Here is a 26460-nt window from a genome sequence, read left to right on the forward strand (position 1 = left end):
TCACTCTTGTGTTCCAATGGCACATTGTGTTAGCTAATCCAAGTTTATAATTTTAAAAGGCTAATTGATCATTAGAAAACCCTTTTGCAATTATGTTTGCACAGCTGAAAACTGTTGTTCCTATTAATAAAGCAATAAAACTGTCTTTTAGACGAGTTGAGTGTCTGGGGCATTAGCATTTGTGGGTTCAATTACAGGCTCTTCTGAAACTCGTCAGTCTGTTCTTGTTCTGAGAAATGAACGCTATTCCATGCGAGAAATTGCCAAGAAACTGAAGATCTCGTACAACGCTGTGTACTACTCCCTTCACAGAACAGCGCAAACTGTCTCTAAACAGAATAGATAGAGGAGTGGGAGGCCCCGGTGCACAACTGAGCAAGAGGACAAGTACATTAGAGTGTCTAGTTTGAGAAACCGATACCTCACAAGTCCTCAACTGGCAGCTTCATTAAATAGTACCTGCAAAGCACCAGTCTCAACATCAACAGTGAAGAGGCGACTCCTGGATACTGGCCTTCTAGGCAGAATGATGGAGGCCACTGTGCTCTTGGGGACCATCAAGGCTGCAGACAGGGGGAAAAATATATGTTATCTATTTTAGAAAAAGACTGTAACGTAACAAAATGTGGAAAATGTCAAGGGGTCTGAATACTTTCCCGTATGCACTGTAGGCCTATTTGTCGGGAAAAGCGAGCCTATTGCATGTTTCTGTTTCTTTTACTAAAGAATGTGAAACAATGTTTTGCCTGTTGGCTGCTTTTCATTAAATAATGTGTCTGTTCTTTTAGGTTATGATATCAAATAAGTATCTTCATATGGGCAAACTGTTATATTTAGTAGCAAAGGCATGATACCCTTAATTTGTTGTTGTTTCTCTGTAAGGCGACTAGCCACCTACCAATGTTATGAAGTTGTCTTTAGCTAGCCCAGATTGGGAACCCATCTCCCAACCTCATAACTAGCTACCCAGAAGTCATTTCAGGCTACCAATAAAATTAGAGTAACTAGCTTGTGTAACTATATTAGCTGACATGCCTGCTGGCAAGGCTGGTAGAATTTTAAAAAGCCATTAAAATGTAACTCTTAGCGCACGGATCCCACTACAGGGATCAAAATCGACAACATCCGGTGAAACTGGAGCCAAATTCAAATGACAAAATGTTAATATTAAACATTCATGAACATACAAGTGTCCAACATCATTTAAAAGCTTAACTTCTTGTTAATACAACCGTGTTGTCAGATTTCAAAAAGGCTTTACGGCGAAAGCATACCACGTGATTATCTGAGGACAGCGCCCCACACCAAAATACTTTTCCAAACCAGCACAGGCGTCACAATAGTAACAAATAGCGATAAAATAAATCACTTACCTTGGAAGATCTTTCACTGTTTGCAATCCCAAGGGCCCCAGCCACACAACAAATGGTTGTTTTGTTCGATAAAGTCCTTCTTTATATCCCAAAAATGTCAGTTTATTTGGCGTGCTTGATTCAGTAATCCACTCGTTCAACATGCATACAAACGAATCCAAAAAGTTACCTGTAAATTCGCCCAAATATGTCAAACGATGTTTCTAGTTAATGCTCAGGTACTCTAATATCTAAATAAACAATACAATTCAAGACGGAGAATAGTATGTTCAATAGGGAAGATAAATAACGTAGAGCGCGCACCTCATTCACGTGCGCACCAAGACTACATTTCTAATGAGAGACACCTTGGAAAAACTACAACAACTCGCTCATTTTTCAAACAACAAGCCTGAAACCCTGTCTAAAGACTGTTGACAACTAGTGGAAGCGATACGAACTGCAATCTGGGAGCTATTTATTTGAATATCCCATTGACAAGCATTGAAATGGACTGTGACCTCAAAAAAAACTTTGTCCGGATGTATTTTCCTCGGGTTTTCGCCTGCCATATCAGTTCTCTTATTCTCACAGACATTATTTTAACAGTTGTAGAAACTTCCGAGTGGTTTGTATCCAATGCTACCAATTATATGCATATCCTAGCTTCTGGGCCTGAGTAACAGGAAGTTTATTTTGGGCACGTCATTCATCCGAACTTCCGAACACTGCCCCCTAGCCCTAAGAGGTTTTTAATTACTGAATGTATATTCCTTTCAACCTTTTACCCAGATTTGCAAGGAAGCATATTTAATTTCTTAATTAAAAGAACCACAAGTCAGGAGGATACAGACATCTCAAGAGGTATGCATAGAGATGCAGAAAATTCAACATATGTTTTACATCAACTAAGCATTGCAGGAAGAAGCTGAAAAATTATCCAACTTCAGACCACCCTCTAGCCATCCTCTCATACTTTGGAAACATTGTGATGGAAACATTGTGAGACACAAAGTAACAAAGCCTCTATATGATTAAAAGGATCTCAGTCCATCTGTTACTGGGCTCTCACCATCATCATTATCATTTATTTACATCATTGAAATTCACCAAATCCTTTTGTTCATAAGCCCACTAGGCTACTCATTTGTTGTCATTAAATCTAATGAATAATTTAATGGAAAACACCATTGGGTGTTTGCGCCATATCCTACCCAATTGCGCACAGTAGCCCGGACTTGGTGTCCAATCCGATGCACAGAAACATTTTTATTTTATTTAACCTTTATTTCACGAGGCAAGTCAGTTAAGAAGAAATTCTTATTTGCAATGACGGCCTACCACGGACCAAACCCTAACCCAGACGATGCTGGGCCTACCACGGGCCAAACCCTAACCCAGACGATGCTGGGCCTACCACGGGCCAAACTCTAACCCAGACGATGCTGGGCCTACCACGGGCCAAACCCTAACCCAGACGATGCTGGGCCTACCACGGGCCAAACCCTAACCCAGACGATGCTGGGCCTATCACGGGCCAAACCCTAACCCAGACGATGCTGGGCCTACCACGGGCCAAACCCTAACCCAGACGATGCTGGGCCTATCATGGGCCAAACCCTAACCCAGACGATGCTGTGCCTATCACGGGCCAAACCGTAACCCAGACGATGCTGGGCCTAACCCAGACGATGCTGGGCCTATCACGGGCCAAACCATAACCCAGATGATGCTGGGCCTATCACGGGCCAAACCCTAACCCAGACGATGCTGGGCCAATTGCGTGCCGCCCTTTGGGACTCCCAATCACGGCCGGTGGTGATACAGCCTGGAATCGAACCAGGGTCCCTAGTGATGCCTCTAGCGCTGAGATGCAGTGCCTTAGACCACTGCGCCACTCAGGAACCCAAACATAGAAAAACCTTAAATCAAATTAAATTGTATTTGTCACATGCGCCGAATAATACCGTGAAATGCTTAGTTACAAGTCCTTAACCAATGATGCAGTTCATCCATTGACATGGTGCTTTCTCTGTTAATGAAATATTCTAGACGCTGCTGTAAATCAAGCAGATAATCAACATAGTGGTATTGGATTGGATCCACCGTGGATCACAACTGTCTTCACTGGCGCAACGAACGAGACTCCAAAATATTCTGGACATTCTTCCGAACACCATTTTCCCATTTTCTACATCAACTGCGCTGTCACAACAGCTGTTTGTTACTTGACTGTCATTAACAAAAATATTTCCTAGATCAGCTGATGATGGTAGACAATATCACTAGGCCTACCTACACTGTAAACCCCAAAGCATTTTTTAAAAACTCAAATTCTTCTCGTAAATTGTACTCAAAGTCAATGAAAGTCACTGATACTTAAACTGTTTATGTGATAGTCACACCAACTAAATTGTTTTAAGTTATGATAACAAATCAACTTTTTTCCCAGCATACTTTAATGCAGGTACATTTTTTGGAATTGCCTTTATCTGTGTTTTTGCATGTACATTGAGTAATTGATTGATTAAATGTTATTCTACACAAAGAGAAATGTTTTCTAAACTAATCCATGTCACCTGTTACTGAAATGGTAGTTTAAATTGCTTAGATAGTTTCCTCCCACTGTTCTTAACCCTGGCAGTCATTATGGATAGACTAATGCTGGCTAGATTCTAATAGGAATTACACATGACTTTGCAAGCCACAATAATGTGATTTATTCCACAAACTTTCCCAATTGTTCCACCATGTATCTGCCAACCAGTATTTCTGGAAAAAACCTGGGAAATGTACATTGCAGGCCTGATGTGGTCTGGAAAACCATGAGTTTCAGACCACTTTATAAGGCCTTATGATATATGTAATGGTTCAATTATAATGATAATATTTGCCTATGAACTCACTTGATGAAGGCCGCAGAACTGAACATTATCGAATTCAGCAACCATGTCTCTGTCACTAATACAAAACAGTCACGGGTGGTAACTCTACAATTCCATCGAAAAGGCATGGCACACTGGGAAATTATTGGAGAGGTGGCTTACTGGGGGCCTTAAATGTAAATATACCATCCTGTGAAAACAGCTGGATACCAAATGCGCAACAAGTAGCTAGGGCTGTTAGCCTATATTGAAGAACCATACATGTTAGGTGACTCTTTTGGTTAGAAGCATTCAATTTTGCAATCGCATAGGTTACATCAATTTGGATTTGTGTGCCCATGAAAACTGATTTCAGGCGTAGCCTAAAAGATCAACATGAACATTTGATAAAGTGGTGCTGCCTTTAATAGCTTAAAACTAAATATCTCATAGACTCAGCAAGACTTTTGTCCCCGATGATGGCCCATAAGGGGGTCGGTGGGTTCCTTTAGGTATTCACGACTGATTAGAATGAAGCTTCCAGAACATTCACACCTAGCCTACTGGTCATTCAGCTCACAGTCGTCTGGAAACTTTCCTACCATTGCAATGTAGGTCAGTCACATTTCCGTCTCCTTTTCATAACGAAACAATGTACGCCTATTGATAAAGGTTTTACATAGGCTATTGGTACCAATCACTATAGTCTAATACTCCTCCAATTGATGGAAAGATTTAGTGTGCTGTCGACAAACATTCTTATTCTTAATTAAACATTCTTATATTGAATATGTGCTCATGTTTTATTTATTACTTCGTGTTAGTAGGTTTATGGATGAACATTTTCAAGTCATTCGCCCAATCCTGTTTTATCTATTCTGTCCAAAAGGAATTTAACACATGCAAAATATCACCATAATCAGGCTAAGGCTATGAGGCTGTTTTTTATTGTCATCTACAGCCTTTATATTAGACGTTATATCAGCCTTCAGGTTTACACGAGTTTCCCTGCCGAGCCCGAGCGCACGTGTTTTCACACACAACCGTGGGGAAGTGCGCACAGGCAGGCGCGCTCAGGACGAAATACCTCCAAGGAACTGCATTCCCGCTGAAATATAATGCCTTGTAGCAGTGCTTCAGTCTCTTGAGGGGAGAGATAAAGAGGCAGTCTTTTAGCTTAATGAAAACCCAGAACAGTTTTCGGCACGCAACAATCAAATCATATGCCTATTCAGTAAGAAACACAGGCTGCTGGTAGGTCCAACTATAGCTGGACATAAATCACAATGACACAGTGACTCCATTGTCGGCCAAGACTGGCCATTGTCCTATATGAAATGTATAAAGACAGACACCGAAATTGACCCTTTTAAGGGACGGTTCACCCAAATGACAAAATGACATTGGTTTCCTTACCCTGTAAGTAGTCTATGGACCAGGTATGACAGCAAAGCTTTTGTTTACCTGGCCACTGTTTCAAATGTAAACTTTTTTATTTGTGACAGAAATCCAATGTAAGTCAATGGTATACAGTGCATTCGGAACGTATTCAGACCCCTTTCCATTTTCCATATTTTGTTATGTTACAGCCTTATTCTAAAATTGATTAAATTATTGTTTTTGCTCATCAAGCTACTCACAATACCCCATAATGACAAAGCGAAAACAGGGTTTAAGAAATTTTAGCAAAAAATAAATAATATTTATGTAAGTATTCAGACCCTTTGCTATGAGACTCAAAATTGTACTCAGGTGCATCCTGTTTCCATTGATCATCCTGGAGATGTTTCTTCAACTTGGTTGGAGTCAACATGTGCTAAATGAAATTGATTGGACATGGGCCTCCCGAGTGGCACAGCGGTCTAAGGCACTGCAGTGCTTGAGGCGTCACTGCAGACCTGGGTTTGATTCCAGGCTGTGTTTGGCGGGCCGGGATTTCCTCGTCCCAGCTCGCTTTAGCGACTCCTTGTGGCAAGCCGGGCGCCTGCAAGCTGACTTCGATCACCTGCCTGAAAGTGTTTCTTCTGACACATTGATGCGGGTGGATTCCGGGTTAAGCGAGCAGTGTGTCAAAAAGCAGTGCGGCTTGGCAGGGTCGTGTTTCGGAGGACGCATGGCTCTATACCTTGGCCTCTCCCAAGTCCATAGGGGAGTTGCAGCGATGGGACAAGACTGTATCTACCAATTGGATATCACGAAATGGGGGGGAAAAGAGGTGGAAGTACAACAACATGATTTGGAAAGGCACACACCTGTCTTTATAAGGTCCCACAGTTGACAGTGCATGTCAAAGCAAAAACAAGCCATGAGGTCGAAGGAATTGTCCGTAGAGCTCCGAGACAGGATTGTGTCGAGGCACAGATCTGGGGAAGGGTACCAAAAAATGTCTGCAGCATTGAAGGTCCCCAAGAACACAGTGGCCTCCATCATTCTTAAATGGAAGAAGACCAAGACCACCAAGACTCTTCCTAGAGCCGCCCGGCCAAACTGAGCAATCAGGGGAGAAAGGCCTTGGTCAGGGAGGTGACCAAGAACCCGATGGTCACTCTGACAGAGCTCCAGAGTTCCTCTGTGGAGATGGGAGAACCTTCCAGAAGGACAACCATCTCTGCAGCACTCCACCAATCAGGCCTTTATGGTCGAGTGATCAGGCGGGAGCCACTCCTCAGTAAAAAGCGCATGACAGCCCGCTTGGAGTTTGCCAAAAGAGTACATTTAACTCACCTCATCGAGTAGACGTATCAGACAGGTAAAGGACATTCTCCTTAGCATCTATGAAAGAATGGCACCCCTTTCTCTTTCCCTATACAGTGCACTACTTTTGACCTTGAGCCCTATAGGCCCTGATCAGTGGTAGTGCACTACATAGGGAGTAGGGTGCTATTTGGGATGCATGCATAAACAGGTGGAACGATACAGAGGAACTCTACCGCCTGCTGTATGATTACACATGTTAAATACCCTTTTTATTTTTTATTTAACTAGGCAAGCCAGTTAAGAACACATTCCTATTTACAATTATGTGTTCTTGGCCAAACCCAGGCCAAAGCTGGGCTAATTTTGCATCGCCCTATGGGACTCCCAATCACGGCCAGATGTGATACAGGGACTGTTGTGATGCCTTAGTCCGCTGCGCCACTTGGGAGCCCCATTACAAAATACAAAGACCTCTTCCTTTAATGTCGAGACGTTCTCCTCTTTTAACAGTTTGAAAAGGATTTAGATTATTAAAGGGGTTGATAAGAGAGACATGCAATGAAACAGGTTGAATTACATAGAAGTTAACTGGGTGAAGTCAGACCGACATTGTCCTGATAGTCTGTTAAAATGACCTCTAAGATATCAGTTGATTGACAGGTAATTAGGCGAGTGGATGGCTGCTTTGAGAGGGAGACTGGAGTGGACTTAGAGGACAAATCCCAAATAATACTCTCTTCTGGATCCTACATAGTGCAATACTTTCGACCAGGACCACATAGGTGCCTCTACATGGCTCTACATCGTGTACTACTATATAGGGCTCTGGTCAAAAGTAGTGCACTAGCTTAAATAGGAAATAGGATCATATTTTAGATGCAGATATACTCCAGTCTATAGCTTCAGTCAGAACACCTTCTGTACCTCTAATGATGGGGGAACAGGAAGTGGAGCTTCAGTCAGAACACCTTCTGTACCTCTAATGAAGGGGGAACAGGAAGTGGAGCTTCAGTCAGAACACCTTCTGTACCTCTAATGATGGGGGAACAGGAAGTGGAGCTTCAGTCGGAACACCCTCTGTACCTCAAATGATGGGGGAACAGGAAGTGGAGCTTCAGTCGGAACACCCTCTGTACCTCTAATGATGGGGGAACAGGAAGTGGAGCTTCAGTCGGAACACCCTCTGTACCTCAAATGATGGGGGAACAGGAAGTGGAGCTTCAGTCGGAACACCCTCTGTACCTCTAATGATGGGGGAACAGGAAGTGGAGCTTCAGTCAGAACCCCCTCTACCTCTAATGGTGGGAGAACAGAAAGGTTTTTAATTGAACACCCTCTGTACCTCAAATGATGTGGGAACTGGAAGGGTTTTAACTGAGTGGAATCAGTAGAAAGGCTGTAGGTGTTATGTGTCAAAGGGTTCCCTCTGAAAGAAGTGTGACTCCCCTTAGGGTTGGTTAAATACAGGAAGTGACTGAAATAAACCACAACAGAGAGAGAGGGAAGAAGAGAGGTTGACAAAGACAAAGGAGCTTAGGGAGATGTGTATAGCATATTGAGACGGGTGGTGAGAGGAAGATTAGCTTCTGGGAGTTAAACACAAAGGCTCCGGCAGGAGAAAAGACTTGTTGTCAATATAAGGCTTATCCTTGTATCACGTCTGATTGTCTGATGTTGATTGTGTGGTGAATGTAAGAACGGAGCTGCAGGTCAAATATGGCAGTTATAGTTTTGTTCTTCTGTTCTTCCTGCTTTTTGTAATTAGAGGGAGGGAGGGAGGGAGGGAGGGAGGGAGGGAGGGAGGGAGGGAGGGAGGGAGGGAGGGAGGGAGGCGAGAAGACAAAATGAACGGAGCCATTGATAATGAATTTAATGAATGTTTGGGTAGCACTCTACATAATAAATATTTTTTTATGGATTAGTAAATCGTTTCTTAATTTTTATTCCTCATTACTTCCACATTTGTATATGTAACCTAGTTATTTACACTTTTATTTAAAAAATTACAAGTATTTAAAAACGATTCATCAGATCATTCACAAGATGCTTAATATAGGTATTTATAAACCATTTACTAATCATTAGTTAAGTATTTTTGTGTGGCTTCATAGAACGTGTGGGCTATTTATCATTTATAAATACTTTATAAATGCTTTGAGTGATCAGTGTAAATTCTTGCAAAAAGATGGACATGCCATTGGTAGATATTCCAGCAGTACCTGATGCTCTTTAAGGTCTCAAAAAATATAAATGATTAAACAATAAGCACATACATAAAAAATATATACGTGCATTCGGAAAGTATTCAGACCCCTTGAACATTTTGTTACGTTACAGCCTTATTCTAGAATGGATTTTTTAAAAATGTACTCATCAGTCTACACACAATACCCCATAATGACAAGGCAAAACCCAGGTTCAGAAATGTTTGCAAATGTACAAACATTTTTAAAAAGAAATATCACATTTACATAAGTATTCAGACCCTTTACTCAGTACTTTGTTGAAGCACCTTTGGCAGCAATTACAGTGTCGAGTCTTCTTGGGTATGATGCTACAAGCTTGGCACACCTGTATTTGGGGAGTTTCTCCCATTCTTCTCTGCAGATCCTCTCCTCTCAAGCTCTGTCAGGTTGGATGAGGAGCGTCGCTGCACAGCTATTTTCAGGTCTCTCGAAAGATGTTCGATTGTGTTTTAAGTCCTGGCTCTGGCTGGGCCACTCTAGGACATTCAGAGACTTGTCCCGAAGCCACTCCTGCGTTGTCTTGGCTGTATTGGAACATTAACCTTCACCCCAATCTGAGGTCCTGAGCACTCCGGAGAAGGTTTTCATCAAGGATCACTCTGTACTTTGCTCCGTTCATCTTTGCCTCCATCCTGACTAGTCTCCCAGTCCCTGCCGCTGAAAAACATCCCCACAGCATGATGCTGCCACCACCATGCTTCAACGTAGGGATGGTGCCAGGTTTCCTCCAGACGTGACGCTTGGCATTCAGGCCAAAGAGTTCAATCTTGGTTTCATGAGACCAGAGAATCTTTTTTGGTTGAGTGCTGCAGAAATGGTTGTCCTTCTGGAAGGTTCTCCCATTCCCACAGGGGAACTCTAGAACTCTGTCATGTTACCATTGGATTCTTGGTCACCTCCCTGACCAAGGCCCTTCTCCCCAGATTGCTCAGTTTGGCCGGGCGGCCAGCTCTAGGAAGAGTCTTGGTGGTTCCAAATGTATTCCATTTAAGAATGATGGAGGCGGGCCTCCCGGGTGGCGCAGTGGTCTGCATTGCAGTGCTAGCTGTGCCACCAGAGACCCTGGGTTCGCGCCCAGGCTCTGTCGTAACCGGCCGTTACCGGGAGGTCCGTGGGGCGACGCACAACTGGCCTAGCGTTGTCTGGGTAAGTGAGGGCTTGGCCGGTAGGGATATCCTTGTCTCGTAGGGATATCCTTGTCTCATCGCGCACCAGCGACTCCTGTGGCGGGCCGGGCGCAGTGCATACTAACCAGGTCGCCAGGTGCACAGTGTTTCCTCCGACACATTGGTGCGGCTGGCTTCCGGGTTGGATGCACGCTGTGTTAAAAGAAGCAGTGCGGCTTGGTTGGGTTGTGTTTCGGAGGACGCATGGCTTTCGACCTTCGTCTCTCCCGAGCCCGTACGGGAGTTGTAGCGATGACACAAGATAGTAACTACTGACAATTGGATACCACGAAATTGGGAAGAAAAGGGGGTAAAATTCAAGAATTCAAGAAAATTCTTCGGGACCTTCAATGCTGCAGACATTCTTTGGTACCCTTCCTCGACACAATAGTGTCTCTTAGTTCTACGGACAATTCCTTCAACCTCATGGCTTGGATTTTGCTCTGACATGCACTGTCATTTGTGCGACCTTATATAGACAAGTGTGTGCCTTTCTAAATCATGTCCAATCAATTGAAATTACCACAGGTAGACTCCAATCAAGTTGTTGAAACATCTCAAGGATGATCAATGGAAACAGGATGTACCTGAGCTCAATTTCGAGTATCATAGCAAAGGGTCTGAATACTTATTTAAATAAGGTATTTCTGTTTTTTATTCTTGATACATTTGAAAAAAAATTGAAACAACTGTTTTAGCTTTGTCATTATGGGGTATTGTGTGTAGATTGATGATGTAAAATGTATCCATAATTTAAACCACCTTATGCTGAGTAAAATAACATTTTTGTCCGTAAATGCTTAAATAAGCATTTCTTGGCAGTGACTTTTTTACCAAAACCAAAGTGTGGATTGCAGCAGTCACTCCTTAGAGCAGTTTAATTTCATTAACCCAGAACAAAAATCTTGCCTAAATTAGCCAGCTGCATGACTCAATTCTTGGTCCATATGTCTTCAAAATTGGGAGTTCCAGTTTGGGAAGTCTCCACCCTCGCAAAAGGAAACTCATCCAAAATGTTTGATATATTTCCTTTAACATCGTGTATTGTGTGCTTATTGTTTTACCAAGTATAGGTTGTAGACTATTTTTAGACCTTAAGGAGCATCAGGTATTGCTGGAATGTTTACCAATGGTATGTCTATCTTTTAGTGAGAAATTACACTGGTCACTCAAAACATTTATTAAGTATTTATTAAGTATAAATAGCCCACACTTTAGGTGAGGCCACACAAAAATACTTAAAGGTCACAAACAGTGAAAATCAAGTTTTTCATGAAATTGGATGATATTTGTATGAAACCAGATCAAAATATTACAACCAAAGTCTGAATATGACTGTTACTTCTATATTGATAAAGTTTGATTATAAAGTTACTGGTCCCCTCCCCCATGTCAAACACCTAGATTCAGGAGGCGGGATAATTAAGGGGATAGGGGGACATCACCCTAACTCTCATTTTAATAGACCAATGGTAACATAATATTCTCTTAAATAATTTAAATAAGCACTGCCTTGTAACCAACATCGGAGAAGGCGTGTTTTTGCGGAAGGGCGTGGTTTATATAGATAGATAGCTACTCTACTGGTGCCAAAATGTGGCTGTAAGGTGTCAGCAAATATAATTCAAGTTTACACTATTCATCTATGGCAAAGATACTTAAATATGTTTCGCTTTTCATCTGTGTCGGGTGTTAGCTAGTTACGGGCTATCTAGGTCTTCAGCCAGCATGGGACATGCCTTTGTGTTCATGCCTGAGTTAATGCCTGTGTTAATGCCTGTGTTCATGCCTGTGTTCATGCCTGAGTTAATGCCTGTGTTCGTGCCTGTGTCCCTGTGCAGAGATCCGGGAGGCGTTCCGGGTGCTGGACCGGGATGGGAACGGGTTCATCTCTAAGCAGGAGCTGGGCATGGCTATGAGATCCCTGGGGTACATGCCCAGTGAGGTGGAGCTGGCCATCATCATGCAGAGACTAGACATGGATGGTGAGGCACATACAGAGAAACACAGAGACACACACACTTATCATACACATGCGCACACACACACACACACACAAAAGGCTTATCATAAACACAGAAACAGAGACAGACACACTTATCATACACATGCGCACACACACACAAAAGGCTTATCATAAACACAGAGACAGACACACATTGAGTCTTTAATTATTTATTTTATAGGGGGTAGATCAGCTTTAATATTGCAGATCGATTGTGTCTTCCATCAATGTAATTGTCTGCATCACTTCCAATCCCCCATATATCTTTTAGGAGAAAAATATATTCACAACTGAGCAAGAGGATAAGTGCATTAGAGTGTCTAGTCTAAACAGACGCCTCACAAGTCCTCAACTGACAGCTTCATTAAATAGTACCCGCAAAACACCAGTCTCAATGTCAACAGTGAAGAGGCAACTCCGGGATGCTGGTCTTTCTTGGCAGAGTTGCAAAGAAAAACCATATCTCAGACAGGCCAATTACAGTTTTTTCCAACTGCTTACACACATTTTCAAAACTGTCTCCTTTTTTCAAAACTCTACACACAATTCCCAAAACCGCACACACAAAACGCAAAATGCCTCACATCTCCTTCAAAATGTAACACTGCATTCAAAATGCCATAAACACATGTCAGAATGAAGCATTTGCATCAAATGACAAACACTGCTTTCATAATAGTACATATTTGGATATACCATGTAAACACTGTTGTTCTAAATCTAAAGCTCTTTGGTCTTTCATAGGCTTATATCTACATTTCAATACAATGTTCTACAGTGAAAGTCATCTGCTGAGAGGGGTAACAAGTACACTGTAAACACCAATGCAATGTAGAAACAGAAAATATTTATTAGGCCAAACATTACTGTTGTATACAGTACAGATGATATGATATTGCTGGTGGTAATGTCACTCCTGTGTTAGAGGTAGTAGACAACCCAGAAATCAGAACTACAGATGAGAAATTGGTTCAAGCATTTCCACATGTTTTTCCTGCTTGTGTGTTAACGAGGGCACAATCTCGCAAGCTAGGAGATGTGGTGGATTTGGCTAGTTCTATTTTTGAGAATGTTGAGGTAGAAGACAATGCACTGAGTATTCCTTCTGCATTGCCGACAGTTTTTACCCCCGTAAAAACTAAGGCAGGGGAAAACGAAATCGCGCCCCAATTACATGACATTCTTTTGTCTGTCACCCCTGAGAAGGTGATTGAATGTCAAAAAGAAGACACCAGTCTTCGCAAGTGTTTTGCTTCGGTAATTTCCATTGAGGAAGCTAAAACTAGACAGACTGCCTACTTTATGGAAGCAGGAGTTTTGATGCGTAAATGGGCATCTCATGACACCATTAATGACTGGAGTGAAGTGTGTCAAGTGGTTGTTCCTACACCGTTCCGACAGCAGGTGCTGTCACTCGCCCATGACCAGGCGTGGTCTGGACACTTGGGGATCACAAAGACCTATAACCGGGTCCTTCGTCATTTCTTCTGGCCAGGTTTGAAGTCTGACGTGGTCCAATTTTGTAAAACATGTCACATATGTCAACTCACTGGGAAAGTGAATCAAACAGTTCCACGAGCGCCACTCTGCCCGATTCCTGTGGTAGGGGAACCGTTTGAAAGAGTGATAATTGATTGTGTAGGTCCATTGCCGAAAACCAGGTCAGGTAACCAGTTCCTACTAACAATAATGTGCAGTGCTACTCGATACCCAGAGGCTATTCCTCTCCGTACTATAACGGCTAAGACTGTGGTGAAGGCACTGGTGAAGTTCTTCTCTACGTTTGGACTCCCTAAAGTAATCCAAACTGATCAGGGATCCAACTTCATGTCTAAACTGTTTTCAAATGTGTTAAAGACATTGTGTATTTCCCATCAGGTCTCCAGTCCGTATCATCCAGAGAGTCAAGGGGCTCTAGAACGCTGGCATCAGACACTGAAGGCAATGCTACGCAAGTATTGTATGGATACCAGTACTGATTGGGATGAGGGGGTGCCCTTTGTCCTATTTGCTATAAGGGAAACGATACAAGAGTCCTTAGGGTTCAGCCCTGCTGACCTTGTGTTTGGACACACCCCACGGGGTCCGCTGAAAGTTTTGAAGGAGCATATCTTATCTCCTACACCCAGTAGCGCCCCTAAAAATGTGTTGGATTATGTCAGTAAGATGCGGGAGAGACTGCACGCCGCATGTGCGTTAGCCCAAAAGTCTCTCTCCTCGTCTCAAAAACGCATGAAGTTGCATTATGACAAAAAGGCTGTTGGCCGTTCATTTGCACCAGGGGATCAAGTTTTAGTTTTGTTGCCAATCCCTGGCTCATCTCTGTCAGCACGTTTTCTGGACCATATCTGGTGGAAAAGAAACTCAATGACACCAATTATGTGATAAAGACACCAGATCGAAGGCGTTCTTCCCGTGTGTGTCATGTTAACATGCTGAAAACATATTATGTGCGTGATTCTCCCGACAGCTCCTCAGGTAAGCCGGTCCAGCCCGCCGTCTCCAGTGTGGCTGCGGTGGTGCTGAAGCCTGGCTGGGACCTAGATGAGGATAAGGAGGACGGGTTGGAGTTACGCCATACATTACAGCAAGGTGAACGCCTATGTAATTCAGAGATGCTGAAGAAGTTACCCTCTCAAATGGAACATTTGGATAATGATCAAACTAAGGATCTTATCCTATTGATAAACAGTTTTCTCAGTGTGTTTCAGGACATTCCAAGTCGCACATCCATCTTGGAACATGACGTGGATGTGGGGAACGCTGTTCCTATACGTCAGCATCCGTACCGGGTTAATGCTAAGAAAAGAGAGGTAATGAAAAGTGAGGTAGCTTATTTATTACAGAATGACATGGCAAAACCCAGTAACAGCTCCTGGAGTTCTCCATGTATTCTTGTTCCTAAGCCTGACGGTACGTCCCGCTTATGTACGGACTATCGTCGCGTAAATGCAGTTACAAAGTCTGATTCTTTTCCTCTACCTCGCTTAGATGACTGTATTGATAGAATAGGCTCTGCTGCTTACGTTAGTAAGTTAGATTTGTTAAAAGGTTATTGGCAGGTGCCTCTGACCTCTCGAGCTTCTGACATATCGGCTTTTGTTACGCCAGATAACTTTGTACAATACACTGTGATGCCCTTTGGCATGTGTAATGCACCTGCTACTTTTCAGCGGCTAGTTAACATTGTGTTTGAAGATGTGCCAAATTGTACTGCGTACCTTGACGATGTGGTGATTCATTCGTCTACTTGGTCTGATCATCTCTCCACTTTGAAAAGTGTGTTTCAGCGGTTGGAGAAGGCTTCTTTAACCCTCAATTTGGCCAAGTGTGAGTTTGGGAAGGCTACAGTGACTTACTTAGGGAAACAAGTGGGACGAGGTCAAGTGCGCCCAGTAACTGGCAAAGTGGAAGCAATTGTTGCCTTTCCTGCTCCCACTACTCGCCGCCAGTTGCGCAGATTCCTAGGGATGGTAGGGTACTATCGTACATTCTGTAAGAATTTCTCGACGGTAGTAGCTCCCCTTTCATCTCTGCTTAGTCCCAAGGTACCATTCAAGTGGTCCAAGGACTGTAACTACGCTTTTGAGTCCGCTAAAGCGCTACTTTGTAGTGCCCCAGTGCTTGCCGCCCCCAACTTTGACAAACCTTTTAAGTTGGAGGTAGATGCTAGTATTATGGGGGTGGGTGCGGTTCTCTTACAGGAAGATGAAGACGGAGTGGATCGGCCCGTCAGTTTCTTCTCCCGTAAGTTCAACTCGTGTCAGTCAAGGTACTCTACAATCGAACAAGAGACGCTGGCTTTATTGCTTGCCTTACAGTTCTTTGAGGTATATGTGGGCTCCAGTGCCTTGCCTGTAGTGGTCTTCACAGACCATAATCCGTTGGTGTTCTTGAAACAAATGTACAACCAGAACCGCCGCCTTATGCGGTGGGCTCTGATTGTGCAAAGATATAATGTACAGATAGCTTATGTGAAGGGCTCGGCGAATGTGGTTGCTGACGCTCTATCACGGGTTTACTAACTGGGGATACGTTGGCATTTATTATTGCAAAACTAGGTTTGCAATTTTTGTGGTGGGCGTGTTACGTTCCCCAGATTATGTGTTGTAGTTTGTGTATTTACATGTGTTTATTTCAGGAAATGGCTTCCTGAAATCCCTCAAGCAGCTGATTGGTCGACTCCAGGGCTAATTGGAGAGCTGACCCCGCCCCCTCGTCAAGACGCAGCTGTCTCCAATTACCCATTCCTTCTGACACTATATAAAAGCCAGTGTTCTGTTCAGAGATTTTGCTGGGGAGATCTCTTCTGGAGGTTTTTGGAGGTAGAGATTTTGCTGGAGGTAGGGATTGCTGAAGGTAGGGATTTTGCTGAAGGTAGGGATTGCTGAAGGTAGGGATTTTGCTGAGATTGATTGTGATAGAGGTTGATTTTGTTGGAAAGTGGTATGTTCTGTGAGTTTGTTGCTCAGATAGAGCTTATTTGACATCCTTTTGTTTCTTAGTTTGTTTGAAATTGTTTAATATTCTGTTTCATTTGTTCCCAGGGGGAAAGGGGAAGGCACCTAGGGAGTGTTTAGGCAAGAGGCCCGCGGGCATACATATACCCGTAGCATATTCGCTGTCTAGGCACTAGGTAAGACCTGGGCGGACCACCCCTTGTATTTTGGTTAGGGCACCAGGTGGTGCTAAATTAGGTAAGTAGTGGGTAGGCAGGTAAGATAGGAGAGGGGGGCTTTGAGATTTACTTTCTTTGCTTTGGTTCCGTCCAGCCCCTTTTCCCCATATTACCGTGTAAAGGAATAAAGTCCTTGTAAACGGTACCACATTCTGCCTGTTGTCATTCTTACTTGCACCTACAGTCCATACCTTTTTCGCTTCACAGAGAGTTTAGTTGTAGCAGGGTGTTGCGTTCCCTCTTCATAGAGGCGTGCGTAACAATATATGTAAACCAAAAGTATATTCTTTAGAAGACAGTAAATGTCACGGCTTCTATGAGTAGTGGGTGGAGAAGTCAGGCGCAGAGAGCAGGGTAGGCAGTCCAGGAATTGGTAGGGGGGGACAGTCACCAGTGCTAAGCTACGCTTCATCTCTTCTCCGGCCTGGGTCTGGCCACCATACTACTTCCACATCACAAGAAACATTTTCTCTTGCCAAACATCGAGGGAAGTATCTCCTAGCGTGGCGTATCCAACCTTGGACAGAGGCACCCTCTATGTCCCCACATGTGTCCTCCATTGCCTGGAGAAGCGGCATGCGGGCATAGGGTTGGCAATCATACACTTTCCAGTGCCAGGCTGAGAAGAATTCCTCTATGGGATTTAGAAAAGTTGAATATGGGGGTAGGTACAAAACTACAAATTGTGGATGGGTGGCAAACCAGTTTTGGACCAGAACAGCCCGGTGAAAACTAACATTGTCCCATAAAACCACAAACCTAGCAGGCTCCTGATCTGGACCAGGGACAAGCATTGTGTAAATTGCCTCCAGAGAAGTGAACATATGGCCGGTGTTGTACGGAAGCCAACCTGAAGCCAACCTCATCCACATAAATAAATTAATGGCGAATTACATGGGCATTCAGCTCCAATACTCTCTGTAACAGACAAAAGGATATACAGATGAGTAAATATGGTCTGAAGTCCTGCAAGTAGTGTTGCATACATACCTCTACAAAGTCATGTCGCATATTCTTGACTCTGTCAGAGTTTCTCTCAAATGGCACCTTGTAAAGTTGTTTCATCGTCACTCGGTGCCGTTGGGGGATGCGTTGTATGGTCGACAGGCTTACAGCATTGATGTTGTTAAATATGGTGTCATTCTTCAAGATATGCTCTCTTATCTCTCAAATCCTAATTGCATTGTTGGCCAAAACCATATTTATAATTGCAGTCTCTTGTACATCTGTAAACAAGCGTCCTCGTCCTCCATGATGTCTTTGCCTTTCCACTCTGTACAGAATTCAAACACAGTATGTGGTCAGCATAGGAATTGTAAACAATGTACAAAAAAATGTAGTACAGCCTGATAACCAACCTCATTCATTCAATGCAGTGCAGTAAATGGATGGCTTAGAGTTACAAATGTTTATGCAATACTATGCAGTCATACGTATTTTACAGTACATTACTGTAATGCTAAAATAGTCATTAGATAGTTGCATACCTGTTCTCATTTCTGAAGGTTCGAATTATGGACGCCACTGTAAATCGACTCAAATTGGGCTGGACTCTCAGTCCAGCCTCTCTCATGGTCAAACCATGGTTGATCACATGATCAACAAGTGTTGCCCTAATCTCATCAGAGATGGCTCTCCTTCCTTCTCTTCTTTGCCCTCATCCTCTTCTTCCTCTTCCTCTCCCTCCTACTCCTCTTGCTCTCTGTCCATTGTTGGCACCCATTGTTCAAAACAGGTAATCTGACCTTTGACCCATTTATAGGCCTATACTACAGTAAAGCAGTGATTGGTTAGTGATCATTTAAGCTATTCGTGTTTGCACATGTGAGGAGTGTGTCTGTGAACTGGTGAATAAGTGTAGCATTTTGTATTGGCTGTGTTTGGAAAAGGAAAGCAAGTCACTTCCTGTTAGATTTTTGTGTTTTAGGTAGAGAATTGTGTGTAGTGTTTTGAAAAAAGTGTTTTATGCAATTGACAACTGAGTCAAAGGCTGAGAAATAGCTTATGGTTTTGGATATTTTGTGTGTAGTTTTGCACTTTGAGTGAGAGGTTTCAAAAATCGTGTGACATGAAAAGATTTTGTGTGTAAGCAGTTGGAAAAACTGTAAAAGAAAAGATTAAGATGGGCAAAAGAACACAGACACTGGACAGAGGAACTCTGCCTAGAAGGCCAGCATCACGGACTCGCCTCTTCACTGTTGACATTGAGACTGGGGTTTTGCGGGTACTATTTAATGAAGCTGCCAGTTGAGGACTTGTGAAGCGTCTGTTTCTCAGACTAGATAATCTAATGTACTTGATGGTTGCTGATAATGGGCCTCTGTACGCCTATGTAGATATTCCACTATAAATAGTCATTTACAAAAACAAGGACATTTCTAAGTGACCTGGCCAAGATAAAGCAAAGCAGTGTGACAAAAACAACAACACACAGTTACACATAAACAAATGTACAGTCAATATCACAAAAGAAAAAAAATTAGAAAAATCTATGTACAGTGTGTGCAAATGTAGAAGAGTAGGGAGGCAATAAATAGGCCATAGAGGTAAAAAATAATTACAATTTAGCATTAATACTGGAGTGATAGATGTGCAGATGATGATGTGCAGGTAGAGATACTGGGAGTGCAAAAGAGCAAGAGGGTAAGTAATAATATGGGGATGAGTTAGTCGGGTGTGCTATTTACAGATTGGCTGTGTACAGGTACTGTGATCGGAGTTCCTCCTCTGTAATTTGGCTTCACATGAGTCTTTCTGTACAGATGTACATTTTATATTAATAGAAAAAAATCCATACAATTAGCTTCGGTTAGTGAAGATGGAGACTGAAACGAAAACATATGCTTCAAGTACTTTGCTTTCTCTTTTAAAATAGAGTTTGGTGAATCACAGGTGACTCCATCATTTGTAACAAGTTTCCGCAAATTATTTTTGGTAGCATTTCAACGTTGAAGATTAAAAAATAATTTGGTGAACTTTTCCCCATATTCCATCCAGTTCGCTGTAGTTTTTATAATCTATTACACTGGATCTTTCTGGAATAAGTTCCTCCTTTTCTTTTCTTTTTCCTCTAACGTATTCTGTGCCTCTATGGGACCGTTTTTATAGCTATCTAACTGTACTGTTAGTCCTTCAATTTCCTTTGTTAATATGGATTCTTTTGATCTAAATTGCTTTTGTTTTAGAGATAATTATAACAATTATATAACTGGCTATACTTATTTCACCATTTACCATAATGAGATACAACTTTGAAATCTATTTATCATAATATATGTTTGTAAATGTTCCATTAAAAAAGTACCGTAGTGATTGAGTGTCCATGTAACTCTACCATGATATTTGCATTGCCACTAAGTAACCCTCCAATTGGTCCCCACTATTCCACCCGCTAAAGCCCCTCCCCCATTCCTAGTTGGGTTGTCATCAACAACCGGCAGACCACACCCGTCCGCCAGGATCCCTAGGCCCCCCGGAGAAAGACCGGGACCCATCCTTCGAAAAGAGCACACCCACTGAACAGAAGCAGATCAACCACCAAAAACATCTCCAATAATCTCACCTCAATTTGCTTTATATTTTTAGCAAAAATCTCACGTATCTTAATCTCCATCATTAACAATTAATATGCGGAATAATGTTGACAGTTCATGAAAAGGATTGTTACCCATAACCAGGATTGTTACCTGTAACCAGGATTGTTACCCATAACCAGGATTGTTACCCATAACCAGGATTGTTACCTGTAACCAGGATTGTTACCTGTAACCAGGATTGTTACCTGTAACCAGGATTGTTACCTGTAACCAGGATTGTTACCTGTAACCAGGATTGTTACCCATAACCAGGATTGTTACCTGTAACCAGGATTGTTACCCATAACCAGGATTGTTACCCATAACCAGGATTGTTACCTGTAACCAGGATTGTTACCCATAACCAGGATTGTTACCTGTAACCAGGATTGTTACCTGTAACCAGGATTGTTACCCATAACCAGGATTGTTACCTGTAACCAGGATTGTTACCCATAACCAGGATTGTTACCCATAACCAGGATTGTTACCTGTAACCAGGATTGTTACCCATAACCAGGATTGTTACCTATAACCAGGATTGTTACCTATAACCAGGATTGTTACCTATAACCAGGATTGTTACCTATAACCAGGATTGTTACCTGTAACCAGGATTGTTACCTGTAACCAGGATTGTTACCTATAACCAGGATTGTTACCTATAACCAGGATTGTTACCTATAACCAGGATTGTTACCTACAACCAGGATTGTTACCTATTACCAGGATTGTTACCCATAACCAGGATTGTTACCCATAACCAGGATTGTTACCCATAACCATGATTGTTACCTATTACCAGGATTGTTACCCATAACCAGGATTGTTACCCATAACCAGGATTGTTACCCATAACCAGGATTGTTACCCGTAACCAGGATTGTTACCTATAACCAGGATTGTTACCTATAACCAGGATTGTTACCTGTTACCATGATTGTTACCTATTACCAGGATTGTTACCTAAAACCAGGATTGTTACCTATAACCATGATTGTTACCTATCACCAGGATTGTTACCTATCACCAGGATTGTTACCTATCACCAGGATTGTTACCTATAACCAGGATTGTTACCTGTAACCAGGATTGTTACCAATAACCAGGATTGTTACCTGTAACCAGGATTGTTACATATTACCAGGATTGTTACCTGTAACCAGGATTGTTACATATTACCAGGATTGTTACCTGTAACCAGGATTGTTACCTATAACCAGGATTGTTACCTGTAACCAGGATTGTTACCTATAACCAGGATTGTTAGCTGCAACCAGGATCGTTACCTGTAACCAGGATTGTTACCTATAACCAGGATTGTTACCTATAACCAGGATTGTTACCTATAACCAGGATTGTTACCTATAACCAGGGTTGTTACCTGTAACCAGGATTGTTACCTATAACCAGGATTGTTACCTATAACCAGGATTGTTACCTGTAACCAGGATCGTTACCTATTACCAGGATTGTTACCCATAACCAGGATTGTTACCCATAACCAGGATTGTTACCTCTAACCAGGATTGCCATTACATTACATTTTTGTCAACCATAAAGTCAGATGCTCAACGGTTATTACATCCCAGAGCCCAACTCAAGAAATGACCTGATTTATGAATGCATATACAGTTACAGCTGTTTGAGAAAGCATGCAAGATTGAGCAGAAATGGTCAAAAATGTGAGATTTAATTAAACAAAGTCAAGTCCTAGGTGATGGAGATTAGATCCACCCCCCTTCCCCTGAAACACAGACACGCAATTGCCCCGTTGTGACCATTTTCTCAAACATCTCTGTGCAGTCAGACCTTTAATGATTTTGTGCCACCAGGGCCACAATAATATGCCCCATCTCTGATTGTCTGAGTGTGACCCCCTCCCCATAGGTTACTGCAGCTAGTGTTGCCAGCACTGCCACTACCTGGGTGGGGGCACCCCACCGGAATCCACACTGGCTAGGTATAAGGTCATCAAGGTTCTCATTAGCAGCTTTGAGCATTTCCTTGTATATTATGCTCTCCCATCAGGGGGCTCAGGCTCAGAATCTTAAAGGGGCGGTGTTGCTCGAGTAGGTCTCACACTGAGTCTTATTATCTGATTTCCTAAATAGATTTTTTTCCAAGGTTAATTTGTCAGTTACACCTCCTGGTCTCAGCAGTGTGGGAGGGGGGGTTCATGTGTATATCCACTGTGTCTGTGTTTGAATTCACCATTATCACCAGATTCTCTGTGTAAACCAATCAGCACCATACAAGGTGCTCTCCTTGATACCTTTGACTCAAAGCTTAAGGTATGGCTTTGCGGGTGCCTGCGCACACACTCACACACGCACACACACACACGGGTTGCTCTCTGAAAGGTGAATCAATGACATTGTGTGTGGGAAATGCCATTGATTTTGGCGCCTCAGCCTGGGGATCAATCCAGACTATTCTGTTTAACACACAAACCCCAACAACACAACTATAAACTCTTAATCCTACACCAGATCATGAGAAAAGCTTCAGTACAAAAGATAAAAAGTAGATTTTCAACACTTAATTGTCATGTGGCCATATGGTCAAGTGTTCATGTGGGACAAGCACACTAATATGTATGTATGTGTGTGTGTGTGTGTGTGTGTGTGTGTGTGTCTAGGTGATGGTCAGGTTGACTTTGAGGAGTTTGTGACGATATTGGGACCCAAACTGCTGTCGTCTGAGACCAGAGAAGGTTTCCTGGGGAGCACCATCGATAACATCTTCTGGCAGGTAGGAACACACTCTCCTCTCCTCTCCTCTCCTCTCCTCTCCTCTCCTCTCCTCTCCTCTCCTCTCCTCTCCTTCCTCTCTTCCTCTTTCCATTCCTCTCTTCCCTCTCCTCTCTTCCCATCTCCTCTCCTCTCTTCCCCTCTCCCTCTTCCCCTCTCCTCTCTTCCCCTCTCTTCCCCACTCCTCTCTTCCCCTCTCCTCTCTTCCCATCTCCTCTCCTCTCTTCCCCTCCTCTCTTCCCCTCTCCTCTCCTCTCTTCCCCTCTCCTCTCTTCCCCTCTCCTCTCTTCCCCACTCCTCTCTTCCCCACTCCTCTCTTCCCCCACTCCTCTCTTCCCATCTCCTCTCTTCCCATCTCCTCTCCTCTCTTCCCCACTCCTCTCTTCCCATCTCCTCTCTTCCCATCTCCTCTCCTCTCTTCCCCTCTCCTCTCTTCCCATCTCCTCTCTTCCCCTCTCCTCTCTTCCCCTCTCCTCTCTTCCCCTCTCTTCCCCACTCCTCTCTTCCCATCTCCTCTCCTCTCTTCCCCTCTCCTCTCGTCCCCTCTCCTCTCTTCCCCTCTCTTCCCCACTCCTCTCTTCCCATCTCCTCTCCTCTCTTCCCCTCTCCTCTCTTCCCCTCTCCTCTCTTCTCCTCTCCTCTCTTCCCCTCTCCTCTCTTCTCCTCTCCTCTCCCTCTCCTCTCCTCTCTTCCCCTCTCCTCTCTTCCCCTCTCCTCTCTTCCCCTCTCTTCCCCACTCCTCTCTTCCCATCTCCTCTCCTCTCTACCCCTCTCCTCTACCCCTCTCCTCTCTTCCCATCTCCTCTCCTCTTCTCCTCTCTTTTCTTCTCCCTTCCTCTCTCCTCTCTCCCCTCTCCTCTCTCCCCTCTCCTCTCTTCCCCTCTCCTCTCTTCCCCTCTCTTCCCTCTCTCTTCCCCTCTCCTCTCTTCCTCTCTTCTCTCTTCCTGTCTCTCTTCCCCTCCTCTCTGCCTCTCTCCTCTCCCCACTGCCTCTCTCCCTCTTCCTCTCTTCCTCTCTCCTCTCCTCTCTTTCTCTCTCCTCTCCTCTCTTATCCTCTCTTCTCCTCTCCTCTCTTCCCTTATCCTCTCTTCTCCTCTCTTCCTTCTCCTCTCCTCTCTTCTCCTGTCCTCTCTTCTCCTCTCTTCTCTTCTCCTCTCCTCTCTTCTCTCTTCTCCTGTCCTCTCTTCTCCTCTCTTCTCCTCTCCTCTCTTCTCTCTTCTCTCTCCTCTCTTCTCCTCTCTTCTCCCCTCCTCTCTTCCCTCTCCTCTCTTCTCCCCTCCTTCTTCTTCTCCTCTTCTTCTCTTCTCTTCTCCTCTCTCTCTTCTCTTCTCCTCTCCTCTCTTCTCTTCTCTGTCCTCTCTTCTCCTCTCTTCTCCTCTCCTCTCTTCTCCTCTCTTCTCCCCTCCTCTCTTCTCCTCTCCTCTCTTCTCCCCTCCTTCTTCTTGCTTTCCTCTTCTCCTCTCTTCTCCTCTCCTCTCTTCTCCTCTCCTCTCTTCTCCCCTCCTTCTTCTTGCTTTCCTCTTCTCCTCTCTTCTCCTCTCCTCTCTTCTCCTCTCCTCTCTTCTCCTCTCCTCTCTTCTCCTCTCTTTTCTCCTGTCCTCTCTTCTCCTCTCTTCTCCTCTCCTCTCTTCTCCTCTCTTCTCCCCTCCTCTCTTCTCCTCTCCTCTCTTCTCCCCTCCTTCTTCTTGCTTTCCTCTTCTCCTCTCTTCTCCTCTCCTCTCTTCTCCTCTCCTCTCTTCTCCCCTCCTTCTTCTTGCTTTCCTCTTCTCCTCTCTTCTCCTCTCCTCTCCTCTCTTCTCCTCTCTTCTCCTCTACTCTCTTCTCCTCTCCTCTCTTCTCCCCTCCTTCTTCTTGCTTTCCTCTTCTCCTCTCTTCTCCTCTCCTCTCTTCTCCTCTCTTCTCCTGTCCTCTCTTCTCCTCTCTTCTCCTGTCCTCTCTTCTCCTCTCTTCTCCTCTCTTCTCTCTCTCTTCTCCCCTCCTCTCTTCTCCTCTCCTCTCTTCTCCCCTCCTTCTTCTTGCTTTCCTCTCTTCTCCTCTCTTCTCCTCTCTTCTCCTGTCCTCTCTTCTCCTCTCTTCTCCTGTCCTCTCTTCTCCTCTCTTCTCCTGTCCTCTCTTCTCCTCTCTTCTCCTCTCTTCCCCTCTCTTCCCCTCTCTTCTCCTCTCTCCCTCTCCTCTTCTCTCTTCTCTCTTCCTGTCTCCACTCTTCCCCTCTCCTCTCTGCCTCTCTCCTCTCCCCACTGCCTCTCTCCTCTCTTCCTCTCTTCCTCTCTCCTCTCCTCTCTTTCTCTCTCCTCTCCTCTCTTATCCTCTCTTCTCCTCTCCTCTCTTCCCTTATCCTCTCTTCTCCTCTCTTCGCTTCTCCTCTCCTCTCTTCTCCTGTCCTCTCTTCTCCTCTCTTCTCTTCTCCTCTCCTCTCTTCTCCTCTCTTCTCCTGTCTTCTCCTCTCTTCTCCGGTCCTCTCTTCTCCTCTCTTCTCCCCTCTCTCTTCTCCCCTCCTCTCTTCTCCTCTCCTCTCTTCTCCCCTCCTTCTTCTTGCTTTCCTCTTCTCCTCTCTTCTCCTCTCCTCTCTTCTCCTCTCCTCTCTTCTCCCCTCCTTCTTCTTGCTTTCCTCTTCTCCTCTCTTCTCCTCTCCTCTCCTCTCTTCTCCTCTCTTCTCTCTCTCTCTTCTCCTCTCCTCTCTTCTCCCCTCCTTCTTCTTGCTTTCCTCTTCTCCTCTCTTCTCCTCTCCTCTCTTCTCCTCTCTTCTCCTGTCCTCTCTTCTCCTCTCTTCTCCTGTCCTCTCTTCTCCTCTCTTCTCCTCTCTTCTCCTCTCTTCTCCCCTCCTCTCTCTCTCTCCTCTCTTCTCCCCTCCTTCTTCTTGCTTTCCTCTCTTCTCCTCTCTTCTCCTCTCTTCTCCTGTCCTCTCTTCTCCTCTCTTCTCCTCTCTTCTCCTGTCCTCTCTTCTCCTCTCTCTCCTCTCTTCCCCTCTCTTCCCCTCTCTTCTCCTCTCTTCCCCTCTCCTCTCTTCCTCTCTTCTCTCTTCCTGTCTCCACTCTTCCCCTCTCCTCTCTGCCTCTCTCCTCTCCCCACTGCCTCTCTCCTCTCTTCCTCTCTTCCTCTCTCCTCTCCTCTCTTTCTCTCTCCT

General features: G+C 44.0%; 2 protein-coding genes across 2 annotated transcripts in view; one reads left to right on the forward strand and one right to left on the reverse strand.

Annotated features, from left to right (window-relative positions):
• LOC112231423 overlaps positions 1-26460 on the reverse strand; it is a gene marked incomplete in the record, with an annotated part of 690592 nt that overhangs the window by 434171 nt on the left and 229961 nt on the right.
• Positions 1-26460, forward strand: part of caln2 (calneuron 2) — a 58512-nt gene that overhangs the window by 15889 nt on the left and 16163 nt on the right. The window contains exons 3-4 of the mRNA XM_042311727.1: positions 12167-12310; positions 23225-23337. Of these exons, the coding sequence (XP_042167661.1) occupies positions 12167-12310; positions 23225-23337 (257 nt within the window). The remainder of the gene's footprint in view (positions 1-12166; positions 12311-23224; positions 23338-26460) is intronic.

The sequence above is a fragment of the Oncorhynchus tshawytscha genome, linkage group LG33, assembly GCF_018296145.1.
Source record: "Oncorhynchus tshawytscha isolate Ot180627B linkage group LG33, Otsh_v2.0, whole genome shotgun sequence".
In the NCBI taxonomy this organism is placed as follows: domain Eukaryota; kingdom Metazoa; phylum Chordata; class Actinopteri; order Salmoniformes; family Salmonidae; genus Oncorhynchus; species Oncorhynchus tshawytscha.